The 13,824-nt window shown below is 41.5% G+C and overlaps 3 protein-coding genes and 2 long non-coding RNA genes across 5 annotated transcripts in view; 3 read left to right on the top strand and 2 right to left on the bottom strand.

The window, feature by feature from the left end:
• The first annotated feature begins 157 nt into the window (after positions 1–157).
• Positions 158–1,100, top strand: LOC149625203 (transmembrane protein 256 homolog). The gene is made up of 3 exons (XM_089852000.1): positions 158–508; positions 664–794; positions 861–1,100. Exons 1-3 carry the CDS (start codon positions 289–291, stop codon positions 1,002–1,004), a joined length of 495 nt encoding a protein of 164 aa, XP_089708126.1. The 5' UTR covers positions 158–288; the 3' UTR covers positions 1,005–1,100.
• Positions 1,090–4,180, bottom strand: LOC149625202 (uncharacterized). Its single transcript, XR_016374572.1, has 2 exons — positions 3,708–4,180; positions 1,090–1,384 (listed from the first exon to the last, which is right to left on the bottom strand). It is a non-coding gene; the product is annotated as an uncharacterized LOC149625202 (long non-coding RNA).
• A 168-nt stretch (positions 4,181–4,348) lies between these two features.
• On the top strand, positions 4,349–6,678 carry LOC149625201 (lewis-type alpha-(1,3)-fucosyltransferase-like). Its single transcript, XM_089851996.1, has 2 exons — positions 4,349–4,531; positions 4,779–6,678. Exon 2 carries the CDS (start codon positions 4,841–4,843, stop codon positions 6,143–6,145), a length of 1,305 nt encoding a protein of 434 aa, XP_089708122.1. The 5' UTR covers positions 4,349–4,531; positions 4,779–4,840; the 3' UTR covers positions 6,146–6,678.
• A 1,877-nt stretch (positions 6,679–8,555) lies between these two features.
• Positions 8,556–13,824, top strand: part of LOC149625200 (lewis-type alpha-(1,3)-fucosyltransferase-like) — a 7,362-nt gene continuing 2,093 nt past the window's right edge. The window contains exon 1 of the mRNA XM_089851978.1: positions 8,556–8,789. Within this exon, the coding sequence (XP_089708104.1) occupies positions 8,556–8,789 (234 nt within the window). The remainder of the gene's footprint in view (positions 8,790–13,824) is intronic.
• Positions 8,633–13,824, bottom strand: part of LOC149625199 (uncharacterized) — a 16,239-nt gene continuing 11,047 nt past the window's right edge. The window contains exon 3 of the long non-coding RNA XR_016374571.1: positions 8,633–8,741. This is a non-coding gene — a long non-coding RNA (uncharacterized LOC149625199). The remainder of the gene's footprint in view (positions 8,742–13,824) is intronic.

The following is a 13,824-nucleotide window of genomic DNA, read 5'->3' as shown; positions in this document are numbered from 1 at the left end:
GCGAATTCCACTGGGTCCTCCCGGAGCGCTCCCATGGAGCAATAAAAATAAGAGACCCTAATTACGGAAAAACAGTCTTTATCGATCCGGCAACTACTCCTCCCATGTTTATTGCTCCATGGGAGCGCTCCGGGAGGACCCAGTGGAATTCGCCATAAAAGTCCGAAGTTGACGTGTCGTCTGCTACACCATCGAAATTGTGAAGTCATTTGTGTTTCTTAATTATTGCTGAAATAATTTTCGTTCGGGACGTTTAAAACGTGAATTTTTTTATAGTTTTGTTAAATTATGAACTACGTAAGCCAAGGCTTAAGTTACGTTCATCCAGGAAACCTTGTCACTGTTGTTAAACCGTATTTGGGCTTGGGAAAATCACCAGTACCTGTAGTAGTTCAACCACCAAATTTTAAAGAAATGTTGGCTACTTTGGGAAATGCTGGCGTTTTTATTAAGCTAGCAGGTATAAGCGGAGCTATTGCTGTAGGATTAGGAGCGTATGGTTCCCATAGTAAGTAAATTTTATGCCTCATTATTATGAACATGGTTAGTAAACTCAACTATAGAGTAATGGCAGTCTCCCAGATTTGACTGCATTAGGGTCTATGGGAAAATAACATGGGGTGCCACTAGTCTATATTTACAATTGAATTGATTGATTTCCAGCGCTTTTAAGGCGTAAAGAAGACCCTGAGAAGCAACCAAGTGTAAAGGAAACCTTCAAAATAGCTAATCAGTACCATTTTATTCATACTTTAGCACTTTTAGCTGTTCCATTTGCTGGGAAACCCATTTTAGTAAGCTACAATGTTATAAACATTTTTTGCTACGGAACTTTAGGTTTAAATAATGTATATTATTAGGTTGGGTCATTGCTAGTAGCTGGCATGACTATATTTTGTGGTTGTTGCTACAATTATTCTCTACGTGGTGATGAAACGTTCAAGAAAATTACTCCTTATGGGGGAACTTTACTTATCGCTGCTTGGCTTGCATTTTTATTGTAAAAGAAACCTAATTCTTTATTAGTAATAACTTTAAAATCCCTTAACTAACAATGTAAAATATGATATTAATTGAAATAAAATGATATTCTTAAATAATTAGTTATTTTATTATCATATAAAATTTCTTTAAAATTTTCTTGTTTTATAAAAGCAATAAATCGTGGCCTCCTATAATATTACTCCATGTTGGTCGAATTTTTAATACACGGTCTTGTGCTTATTTCCGTTCCTGAGTCTCGAGCGGGAAAAATATTTGGATTGTCTGCTTATCTGTCTGCTACATTCCACTCCTGTAAAGTGTAAGGAGCTCGCCGGCCGCTATCCGCTATCATCATTCGCATTTTGACTTCCACTGACAATTGACATCTCATAAGATAAACCTTAGGGTAAGAATTATTTTTGATAATTATTAATTAAATTAGGTACCTTAAGTGCAGTTTACCGGGTCAGTTTTAAAATCGAAAATAAAGTAGTTATTCGTGTTTAGCACCCTCAGTCAGAAACAATAAAATTGGTTTTTCAGAAAAATGTTTACTCCATCACCTTAGTTCCCCACGCTCTAGAAGCTCCCAATTGGCCTCAAAACGCTAATTTTACGGCAATAAGATGTGCAAAATAAGGCTTTTTATTTTAGTGCAAAGTTTCGAAAGTTTCTCTTTCATAGTTTTCTTGTAAAATAATTAAAACAGAAAGTAGCCGCAATTAAAGGATGCGCGTGAGGAAATTTTTTACCCAATAGAACTATCTCAGAAGTCTTAGTGTGACTTCACCCATGCTATTTGCCCATAGAACCAAAGCGGTACCAAAACCAAACATGTCGGCTCACTGCCAAAGCTAAGTCCGTGACGTTTTACCTAGGCACTGACGTCACAACTGAGATAGGCAACTCCCTTATCTCCGACCAGGGAGCACTATTTTTGTGCTCACTCTTTAAACCAACGTTCTCGATTTTTTCCCTAATTGCAAGGAACTAGGCCGAAAACGCTTCCCAAGAAAATTAAAAAATTAAATAGAAAACCAGATATCTCCATAATATTGAAATTCCTTTTTTAATATCTCTGGTTGTAAATAAGAGAACTTCTGGACATCGAGAATCTAATAGAGCAAAATGTCCTCTTTAAACTAGTGTTGTCGAATTTTTCCCTAATTGCAAGGAACTAGGCCGAAAACGCTTCCCAAGAAAATCAAAAAATTAAATAGAAAACCAGATATCTCCATAATACTGAAATTCCTTTTTTAATATCTCTGGTTGTAAATAAGAGAACTTCTTGGACATCGAGAATCTAATAGAGCAAAATGTCCTCTTTAAACCAACGTTCTCGATTTTTTCCCTAATTGCAAGGAACTAGGCCGAAAACGCTTCCCAAGAAAATCAAAAAATTAAATAGAAAACCAGATATCTCCATAATACTGAAATTCCTTTTTTAATATCTCTGGTTGTAAATAAGAGAGCTTCTTGGACATCGAGAATCTAATAGAGCAAAATGTCCTCTTTAAACCAACGTTCTCGATTTTTTCCCTAATTGCAAGGAACTAGGCCGAAAACGCTTCCCAAGAAAATCAAAAAATTAAATAGAAACCAGATATCTCCATAATATTGAAATTCCTTTTTTAATATCTCCGGTTGTAAATAAGAGAGCTTCTTGGACATCGAGAATCTAATAGAGCAAAATGTCCTCTTTAAACCAACGTTCTCGATTTTTCCCTAGTTGCAAGGAACTAGGCCGAAAACGCTTCCCAAGAAAATCAAAAAATTAATTAAAAAACCAGATATCTCCATAATATTGAAATTCCTTTTTTAATATCTCCGGTTGTAAATAAGAGAGCTTCTTGGACATCGAGAATCTAATAGAGCAAAATGTCCTCTTTAAACCAACGTTCTCGATTTTTTCCCTAATTGCAAGGAACTAGGCCGAAAACGCTTCCCAAGAAAATCAAAAAATTAAATAGAAAACCAGATATCTCCATAATATTGAAATAACTTTTTTAATATCTCCGGTTGTAAATAAGAGAGCTTCTTGGACATCGAGAATCTAATAGAGCAAAATGTCCTCTTTAAACCAACGTTCTCGATTTTTCCCTAATTGCAAGGAACTAGGCCGAAAACGCTTCCCAAGAAAATCAAAAAATTAAATAGAAAACCAGATATCTCCATAATATTGAAATTCCTTTTTTAATATCTCTGGTCCGCGCACCCGAGCTAAAAAACTCGCGGATATTTTAAATCCTGAAGATCCTGAAGTTTTTGGTCTCTTGACAGCACGTACAAAGCTACGTTACATAGAGACCTTAGGTTTGCGCTTGCTGACAACCGATGTTGTAACAGAGAATATACAGAATAAGCTGTCGTTCGAGATAGGGAGTTGCCTATCCTATAGCGTGAAAACAAATTTAATCACGCGCATTCTTTATCCATGGTCAGACTATCTCTTCCCCGTAGCCAGTTGTTAGCTCCCTATAGCCTATACTCGCTGGAGTGGAACTTTAGAGCGAGGTTTCATGACGTAATACTGCCTTGTTCCTATTCGAGTTACCTAAGCGATAATTTATATTAATTAATTTATCGGGGAGTTTCAGATCTGGGTGGAAAATGACGTAAGGGAATAGAACATTTTACTTCTAGGGGGCCTACATTTTTAAAACTACGTTTAATTGTCTGCTACAACGAACTTTCTCGTGTCGTCACACCCTCCTTTATCTTACCTCGGTTTTGGCGACCATATTGGAAGTCGTCAACTCAGGCCATGTTGAGACTACCAATATTGACGTCACGTCCCCGTAACTCCTCCCTTCTCAGTACCACTCTACATATAGCCTTGCTTATTTGTGATAGGCAAGAGTGGTAGGGTTGTGAAGCTGCAAGGGATTGTGTTCGGACCTCTTTTTAGCTACATCGTATGATGTACATCTACGATGAGGCTCTGTTGTTCTTGTAGTAGTAGTAGTAGGAGTGTCACAGTAGCGCCTTTGGCAGTATAAAATTTTTCGATCGTCATTGAAGTGAAAGGGAGAGAATTGTGGTGAAGTTGATATTTTTCGTTCGTCTACTTAAAAGGAAGGGAATTATGATAGTTAGGTTAAGCCATATACTCTCCCTTAAAAAATTCCTCTCACCCGTCGGCAATAAGAGTTTGACCGCTCCCCTATTTCAACATACAAAGAAATCGAGGGAAATTTTGAAAGCAAAAGCAAGTATTTACTGACGTTCTTTTTAAAATGGTTTTAAGGCACCGAGATATTACAATTATTGGGTGTTTTACCGAATTCTTTCTCTTTCAAACGCTTCTGGCCAGAAGTTCATGTTAGAAACTTTATAATATGCGAAAATTATGTGTCGGCATAAGTCTGTGTCATAAACTAAAGCTTTCTGTACGTGTATTAATTGAGCGTTAAGTACGTAATGTTAGAAATTTATTGTGCATCGGCGTAAGTCTATGTTGTAAACTCATTGACGGGATAACCACTAAAACTGTCTGTTCTTCGATTCGCTGGAATATTACAATTACGGCATAAGTAAATTTATACGGGTAATAATTTTATCACTGTTTAGGGAGGGCATTGAGGGGCTACTCACTCTGATTTTATGCACGGTAAATCATTTAAGCATTGTAAAAGATAGCGCTATTCACTCATTAGGGTAAGGTATAGAGGGGTTTATCCACTCATTAGGGTAGGGTATAGAGGGGCTATTCACTCGTACGATGTGGCTACTATTACGAGTCCTTGGGTCGTCTTGTTAAGGTTTAATACGTTTCTACCTTTGAATCGTTTCAGATACAATTCTAACACTGAAAATATGATACACGCTAACCACGTGGACTATTAAAAACCGGATCATGTCCATTATGCCTTTTCGCAAATGTCGCTTGAAACATTTCTTAGCCCTTTCGTTTATACTCTTTGTCTCTGGCATTTTTGTTTACCGTTTCTTCGAGCTTGGTGACTACTTCGAACTTCAGCGTTTAACGAATGATGTAGGTCCCCTACCAACTGGACAAGGACCAAACAGTGTTTTAGAACACTTGAAGTTTCCAGCAAGATTTAAGGGCAAAAAACTAGCCTTTCATCAAGTATTTGAACCCAGAAAAGTATCTTTCATTGGTTACAACTACACTAAAGGTACTCGGGAAACGGCTTCCAAACGTCCAAAAACAATCTTATTGGGGACACCGTGGAATGGTATCTGGACTACGATAAACTATTACTTCTTACGTCCTGACGATACCTCTTTCACGCATTTCGGTTGTCCTAATAGTAATTGTCTCGTAACAAAAGATCAAACCCAAATATCTGATGTTGACGCGGTGTTGTTCCACTTATTGGACTTACCCAACACTTTACCCGACTACAGAGATCCAGATCAGATCTGGATCGCGTATATTCTGGAAGCCCCTTGGCGAATACGCGCGAACAACATAGATCTAACGAAATATTACGGAGTTTTCAATTGGACTATGAGTTACCGCGATGATTCGGATGTCATTATTAAATACGGTTTCGTCGGACCCAAAGTTGACAAGACGTCGTCTTCAGTAGAAGATACTAATAAGGTACCCTTCGTTGAGAAGAAAGACATCGTTTGGTTCGTCAGTGATTGCAACGTTCCTAGTCACCGAATGGACTACGTAAAGGAACTGAACAAATCGGTACAAGTAGACATTTACGGTTTATGCGGCACTAAAAAGTGCTTCCCATCCCAGTCTTCGGTTTGTTACGAAGATGTCCTAAAGTCCTACAAATTCTACTTATCATTTGAGAACTCAATCTGTAAGGACTACGTAACGGAAAAATACTTCAACATATTGGAGTACGATATTGTTCCAATTGTCTACGGTGGTGCGAATTACAACGAGATTGGTCCTATTGGTGGGTTCATTGACGCTACAAAGTATCCAGAACCAAAGGAATTAGGACGGTATTTGAAGGAATTATCTAGTGATCATGACAAATACTCAAAGTTCCTTCACTGGAAACTGACCTACAAGTCTTACTTACATCCTTGGATGTGCTATCTCTGCGATAAACTACACGAACCTCTTAAGAAACCGACTGTGAAGTTGGATTTGAAGAAATGGTGGATGGATGAGGCGCAATGCAGGACATGGGATGCCAAAGAAAAAGCCTTTATTTATGTTGATTAGATTCTATAGTTTCAGTTGTATTTAATTGCTAGTGATATAGACTTATGAGTAGATTTGATTATAATATATTAATTATTGTTCTTTAAGCCTTTTTTTATTTTGTAATTTTACGCGTTTTAACATATTTCAAGAGTTGTATTAAATTAAAGGGCTCCTTCGGAGCCTTAGACACATGGCCCCGCGGATTTCCGAACCCCCCTACCTAGCCAGAGAGAGGGAGTGTTGAGGAAGATCGTCTATGAAGAGGGGATGGAAATCCGCGGGGCCATGTGTCTAAGGGTCCGAAGGAGCCCTTTAAATTTGAGGGATCATCCGTAAAATACTCCAAAAATAATTTGAAAATGATGGCCCCGGACTGCAAAATATCTCAGAAAATACTCGAAATCGCCCAAAGAACACCCCCTTAATATCTTACAAACCTTTCAGAAACGTCCTTTACCCATTTGTCGGGATACTACCACATTTTTAACCTATTTCTTTTAAAGCACGCGGGTGTTAATGTGATATCGCAATAAAGCTTTTTGGATATGCCACCGACTGTGATAATAATCAGTATTTTCTACTCCTCCTTGGAGACCTTAATTACCGACTCATCGACTGGTCTCTTTCTGCTGCCAAGGATGGTAAGTGTCGGGCGACCAAATATTTTTGCGATTCCAGCCTCCAGTTCTAGTTGACACACAAAATTGTTGATTTTACTACTCGCGATGGTGGTGCGCCCTCCATGCAATGCTTTCTCACTACGGCCCTTTCTGGCTGTAAATAGCGTGTCCGTACGTTCTTCGCGGCCTCACAACTACTTGGCAACTTATTAAAAGAGGGGTCTCGAAATTTATAATCTATGACCTCGTTAATGCTAACCTCGACCTAGAATTTTCCCTATTTTTCGCCCGTGGCTCAAACACGCGTACCTGCGGTCACCTGTTAATGCCTCGAGCTCTTACTACTTTTCACCTGGCGTATTTTGTTTTTGCCCTCGGAACTAATTTCCATTATAAATAAGTCGCTCTTTAGGCTTAAGCCTTCAGCGTATTTTAGCCCCAGCCTTAGTAATCCCTAACATTTTTCCTAACTTACTTGTATTTGTTTGTCTGATCAGGGATAAATTTAATTTTAGAAGTAGGCATGGAGAGCAGAGTAATCTGGGCGCGTGTCTAGGTTCCGGACCCCCTTCCACGGGACGGAGGGATATGAAAGAAGAGGCGGGTCATGGCGACAGAGGTAAAAAGACATTTCGCCGTCCCCGTCAGCAACGTCATCAAAACGTAGTTTAAGTGAGCCAGTAAGATAATTTAAATTTTTCGTTGCGTGTTGGAGGGAGGGGCTCTAAACTGGGCTATGAGTCGGACTAAAGTAAATTAGGACTGTTCACGAGCCGAGCTGAGCGAGCTTTTTAAAAGCTCGGCTCGGCTCGAGTAAAAAAAAACGGCGGCTCGGCTCGAAAATGATCGAGCCGAGCCGAGCTGGCTCGATTAATATATGCATGTTTAAAAAAATTGCTACTATCAACGTCAAACTTGAGAACGACTATAAATGCCATCTCATGTTTAGGAATGTAGTGATTCAGTAAAACCCGCTCGGTAAAATATGCTCAAGGTTAGAGACGAGAGATTTTTCCCACGCTTTATTTCATGTAAAAATACATCGGAAAGCTATTGGTGGAGAGAATAAAGACTAAAAAGAAAGCACTATATCAGTGACTAAGCTCGCGAGCCGGCTCGCGAGTCGGCTCGGCTCGGCTCGACCATAAAAAAGCTCGTTCGTTAATTAATCGAGCCGCAAAAGTGGCGGCTCGGCTCGAACTCGGCTCGCTCGTCACAAGCCCGAGCTGGCTCGAGCTCGTGAACAGTCCTAAAGTAAATACAAACCGTTCTCCATTCCTACTTATAAAATTAAATCTATCCCTTATCTGGTCTTAACGATTTTTATGTTACCCTCCCTTTTAATTTTGATTGTTGTACCTGTTCACCGCTGTTCATCCATAAGCCACCTGCTGGCTTTTTGAACCATTTTTATTTTAAAAATAGTGCGCAGCCAAACGTATATCCTTCACATTTTACTCAGTGTGTAGGAAGTTAAACATAAAGCGATTCTTGATTATTGTTCGAGTGAACTTCAATCTGGTGATACAGATATGAAATTATTTAAAAAACAACTTTATTTAATAATCGCCACAATCGCTTGCGTCCTGTTTGTAGTCGCGTTTACGAAGTACTTAGCTGATGCTCCGTTTAAAGGATTTACTACAAGTACCTCGGTCACTACAAGATTGCCATTCGTCACGGAAGTACGTCTTGTAAATCACGCCAAATTACCGCGTCGATTGAAAGGTAAAGATTTACCATTTCATCAAATTTACGAACCAAGGAAGATATCGTTTGAAGGGTACGTATTTACCGCGGGTTCGTTTATGACGCGAGTCAAACCCAAAACAATCCTGCTAGCGACTCCGTGGAATGGTGTATTTGATACGATTAACTTTTACACGTTGCCAATTGGAAATACATCGTTTTTGCGGTATGGTTGCCCAAATTCAAATTGCGTCGTTACCAATAATATGTCCGATATTGAGGAAGCCGACGCGGTGATTTATCATCTGTTGGATTTACCCGATAAATACTCTACTTACAGAAGACCTGATCAGGTTAGTAACAAAGCTTTTCTCGAGGATAAAGCATGGTTTTCACTTGACCGAACAAAAACTACTTTGCGGCTGGACCTCAAAAGTCAGATTTGTTTTTTACGCGTTATAGCGTTTTCACTTAGCGTAGTTCCTTCAAATATTGGAGCCAAGGCTAACAAGATAAACAGAACATTACACAGGGTTCATACAAACCTGGAAAACCGGGAAACATCAGGGAAATTGATTTTTGCGTCAAACGTCAGGGAAAAATCAGGGAAATTTCAAATAAATAGTAAATGTCAGGGAAATCAGGAAAATTTACGAGGATAGTTGTAATGTTCTGTTGTCGGTTTAATAATGAGTCATGATTAAACAGGAACATATTTAATAATACTTGAATGATAGTTAGTAAGAAAGATACATGGTAATTAATATACAGTCTGATCGCGAGCCTCGCCTGGAGAGGTCTGTCCATAAAGTCCCTAGTCCCCAATCTCGTCCCCTTAGCGCCCCCTAACGGCTATAGTTCACAATGTTTATATGCTTCACTACCTTCTCCCCCTTTTTTTTTTGTGTTGACGTAAGGTGGTCGCGAACGTGGCGCAACGAAGGCGTGTGAGTAGAAACTAGCGTGGAGCACAATCGTAGTCCAAAAGCTTGGCCGGTGGACGTGTGTTACGCTTCGGACGGTCCGGTAGGATGGGAGTTGGTGTGGCGCTATCTCGCTGAGATGGCACACGCGGTGGTGAATGGGTGAGGTGGCTTCCTGCTGTAGGAACTGGTCTGGCTATAGGTGTTGCCAATATTGGTCGCGCAGGCGTACCGGCTTGACTGCGAACGGCTAAAGGAGTTGGTCCAGGTATGGAGATCGGCTCGAGGGAAAATTCCTCGGAGGTTTCATCGGCGGGTGGCGCTGCATGAGTGTCATGCCATCTGGGACGCAGTTGGTTGACATGTTTGCGTTCGTAACCTTTGGGCGTCTGTACCTTGAACATCATTCTTCCTAACGGTTCGAGAATAGTACCTGGAAGCCATTTATGCCCCATGCCATGATTGCGAGAATAAATCAAATCTCCCGACTTGTACGTTTTCTTCTGGTTGTCCTCAACCTTTTGTACTTTAGGGGTGTGCTGGGGATGACATAGGTCAATCCTAGTTAAGATGTTTCGGCCCAACATGAGCTCTGCGGGCGACTTGCCCGACGCGGTAGGAGTCCGTCGATAGTTGATGAGGAAGCGTGCAAGTCGAGTGGCCAGCGTACCTTGTGCGTGTACTGCAAGACCGTGATTAATAATATCCACATCGTGATGCGGCTCTCCTGATATCTTCCTCAAACCAGCTTTTACGGTGCGAACGGATCGCTCGGCTTGGCCATTAGATGCTGGGTGAAATGGTGCCGTCGTCAAATGTTTTATGCCATTCATGGCCGTGAATCTCTTGAACTCTTGGCTGACAAAACATGTACCGTTATCGGTGACTAAGGTCGGCATGATGCCGTATCGAGCAATGTGTGGACGTAAACTTTGGATGACAGCTTCAGTCGACGTAGTTTTCGTGATGTCTAGCTCCATCCATTTCGAATAAGCATCAACAGTGAGCAATATATACTGATTGTCTATTGGGCCCGCGAAATCGACGTGGACCCGCGACCATGGTTTGGATTCACGAGGCCATGGTGTGTGTGTTGCTCGTGGCATGGCGGCGTGCGTCTGACAACTATGACATGACTGAACCTGTCGGGTTATGTCATTATCTATGTACGGCCACCAAATACGAGACCTTGCCACGGCTTTCATCTTAACGATCCCTTCGTGAGATCCATGCAATTCTTTTAGCATTGCTTGTCGATATTTTTCCGGGATGATGACGCGATTGCCCATTAGCAGGATATGCTCTATGTTTGATAGCTCTTCTCGACGGCGATGATACACGTGGAGTGCTTCAGGTAATTTTTGCGCTGGTGGCCATCCTTTGGTTAAGTAGTGGCTAATCTTCTGAAGATTCTGATCCTCGACCGTGGCTTTACTTAAGTCGGCTAAACTGACTGGCATGTCTGCGATGGACGTGAGCGCGAAAACGTATTCCGCGGGTAAAGGTGTATGTACGGTTTCCTTAGTAGGAAGCGGCAACCTACTCATCGCATCGGCATTGGCGTTTAATGATCCCTTTTTGTATTTTATCTCGTACGTATACGCCGATAAAATTATGGCCCATCTCTGAATTCTTGCAGCGGCCATCGCTGGGATAGCTTTGTTTGAAGCGAGGAGCGATACTAGAGGCTGGTGATCCGTAATCAGAGAAAACTTTCTGCCATAAAGATAATCTTTATACTTCGTAACACCAAATACCAAGGCCAACGCCTCCTTCTCCAATTGCGAGTAATTTTCTTCAGCCTTAGTGAGGCTTCGAGACGCAAACGAGATCGGGCGCTCTATGCCATTCTCAACGTGTGAAATGACAGCTCCTATTCCATGAGGAGACGCGTCACATGCCATGTGGATCGGTTTGTCAACATCGTAATGAACCAATAGGTTAGATTCCTTTAGGGCTTGCTTTGCTCCCTGGAAGGCATCTTGGTGTTTTGCTTCCCAGACCCAAATTGCATTTTTCTGGTACAATTCAAATAGCGGTGCTAGTTTGGTGGATGCGTTGTTTATGAATTTACCGTAGTACATCAGCATACCCACAAACGAGCGTAATTGTTCCAGGTTCGTAGGGGCAGGTGCGTTCATGATTGCGACCAATTTGGCCTCTTGTGGATGAATGCCCTGTGCATCCAATCTATGACCCAAGAATTCTATGGACGTTTCCAGAAAGACGCATTTTTCGCGACGCAGTTTCAAGCCATTGACTTCTAACGTTTCCAGTACTTGGTCTAATAGCTTTAAGAGGGATTGTTTGGTCGCACCCCCTAATACTATGTCATCCTGGAAGGGTGACACGCCTTTTTGATTGCGGAACAATGTTTCTATGACCCGTTGAAATATGGCCGAGGCTGAGGCAATCCCGAAAGGTAGACGATTATACCTGAATAGTCCTCGTGAGGTGTTTATAACAGTGATTGCTTTAGAGTCTTCATGTAATTCCAACTGGTTATAGGCGTCTCTTAGATCAATACGCGCAAAATACTTGCATCCAGCCAGAGTCGCGAATATAGATTCAGCCTTAGGCAGAGGGTATTTCTCTATATCCAAGTTGGGATTAATCGTCGTTTTGAAGTCTGCACAGATACGAATAGCATCTTGATTGACTTTCCGGATAGGAACGATTGGCGAAGCGTACTCAGAGTATGGTACGCTTTCTATAATTTGCAATGACTCCAATCTTTGAAGCTCTTCCTCTACCTTGTCCTTCATAGCGTACGGAACTGACCGTGCTTTACAGAACGTGGGGCGCGAATCCGGCTTAAGGTATAATTTTACCTTGACATCCTTCAGTTTGCCCAAACCAGGCGTGAAAAGTGCTGCGTGTCGATCCAAAATAGTTTGCAAGGGCGTAGAGTCCGACGATTCCATAGCGTTTACTCCAAAAGCGACGTCGGAGTGCGGTTGCACCGAGTACTCTGCTACACGTGGTAGCACGTTCAGCTTTGAAAACAGCCAGTTGCGACCACATAGATTTGGGCGGTCTCCACGAAAGACGAGAACTGGTAGGTCGGCTTGATTATCACGGTACGAGACGGTGAGTAACGTGGAACCCAAAATCTGAAGTGTTCCGCCCGTGAACGACGTTAAGCGTTTGCGGAAGTCTTGTAATGGTTGCACGTGAGGAAGTTGACTGTAGACAACCTCTGAAATCATTGCATAACCTGAGCCAGTATCCAGTTCAAAACATACCTCCTTGCCGTTTAATGCGCAAACAATGGTCTCAGGGGGTGGTGGTTCCAGACTCATAGGAGTGGAATGTTCTTCTTCCATGACATCATCATCAACATGATACATGGCGTATTCCCTGACTGGAACCCGATATAGTTCTGCTTCATCGGCAGTATTTGCCATAACCGTAGCCGTTGGCGTAATATCGTCCTCATCTGCTATATGATTTGCTGTGGTTCGCGAATGTCCGCGTTTTGGGCGTTGGTTGTTTGAACTTCTCTTGGCGGGAAGTCGTTGTTTCAATTCCGTGGGCGGTCGGTTACACGCTTTTCCCAGATGACCTACTTTCTTGCAGTTGTTGCATATAAATTCTTTATATGGACAATTCGGCGGAGTGTGGTCAATGCTAGTGCAACGTATGCAACTAGGTGGTCTTGCCCCAGACGGTTGAGTAGCTCGTGAGGCTTGAGGTTGCCTATTGTTTTGTTGAAATCTCGAATGGCTCTTGGCCGGAATGATGGCGTTCACTTGCTGATGTTCATCAACTGGGTTCAGGACACGCAATTCCTTAGTGTTGCGTTCCGTCATTTCATACGTCGTTAATAATGATAGCATAGCAGGCAAATCATCTTTGATCGTACTTTCATGCTGTAGTAGGTACCTTCTCATACCCTCATTGTTTATTCCCTCGGCTATGCGATCCATCAACATCTGATCTAACTCTTTAAATTCGCAGTGTTTTGTTAATTTCTTCAATTCAGCAACATAGACAGCCACAGATTCATCCTTGCGACGATAGCGACCATTAAAACGTATTCGTTCCATCATGCGAGAAGGTTTGGGGTTATAGTGATCATTTAACAACTTAGTTAAATCCACATACGTTTTCGTCATAATATCATCTGGTCGAGTCAAGTTCTCTAACAGAGTATACGCCGCGGTACTAAGTACTGTGAGAAGCGTTGCATGTTTGATAGCGGCGTCAGTAATCTTGTTCGCCGTAAAATAAGCAGTTAACCGATTAGCATACTGTGTCCATGGTACCGTAGTTTCGTCAAATGGTATTAGAATTCCAACGGTAGCCATTGTTGTTCAGGATAGTTCAATTCCGTAATTTGATAATTCCCGTTCTTTTATACTCCGTAGACGTTTAATTACGTTTAATTATATACCCGTAGATGTTTAGTTACGTTTCAGTTCTAATCCGTAGACGTTTAATCACGTTTATAAATACCCGTAGT

Source organism: Phalangium opilio, unplaced genomic scaffold, assembly GCF_054372755.1.
Source record: "Phalangium opilio isolate 3A_F unplaced genomic scaffold, DU_Popi_V2 ptg000105l_1, whole genome shotgun sequence".
Lineage (NCBI taxonomy): Eukaryota > Metazoa > Arthropoda > Arachnida > Opiliones > Phalangiidae > Phalangium > Phalangium opilio.
Note: the sequence above shows the minus strand (reverse complement) of the source record. Positions and strands in the feature narration are given on the sequence as shown.

Excerpts from the sequence above, each read along its gene's own strand:
- LOC149625203 (XM_089852000.1), top strand. The coding sequence starts at position 289 with ATGAACTACGTAAGCCAAGGCTTAAGTTACGTTCATCCAGGAAACCTT. Across the intron at positions 509-663 it reads AGGAGCGTATGGTTCCCATA|CGCTTTTAAGGCGTAAAGAA; the intron begins GTAAGTAAATTT and ends ATTGATTTCCAG. Across the intron at positions 795-860 it reads TTGCTGGGAAACCCATTTTA|GTTGGGTCATTGCTAGTAGC; the intron begins GTAAGCTACAAT and ends GTATATTATTAG.
- LOC149625201 (XM_089851996.1), top strand. The coding sequence starts at position 4,841 with ATGTCCATTATGCCTTTTCGCAAATGTCGCTTGAAACATTTCTTAGCC.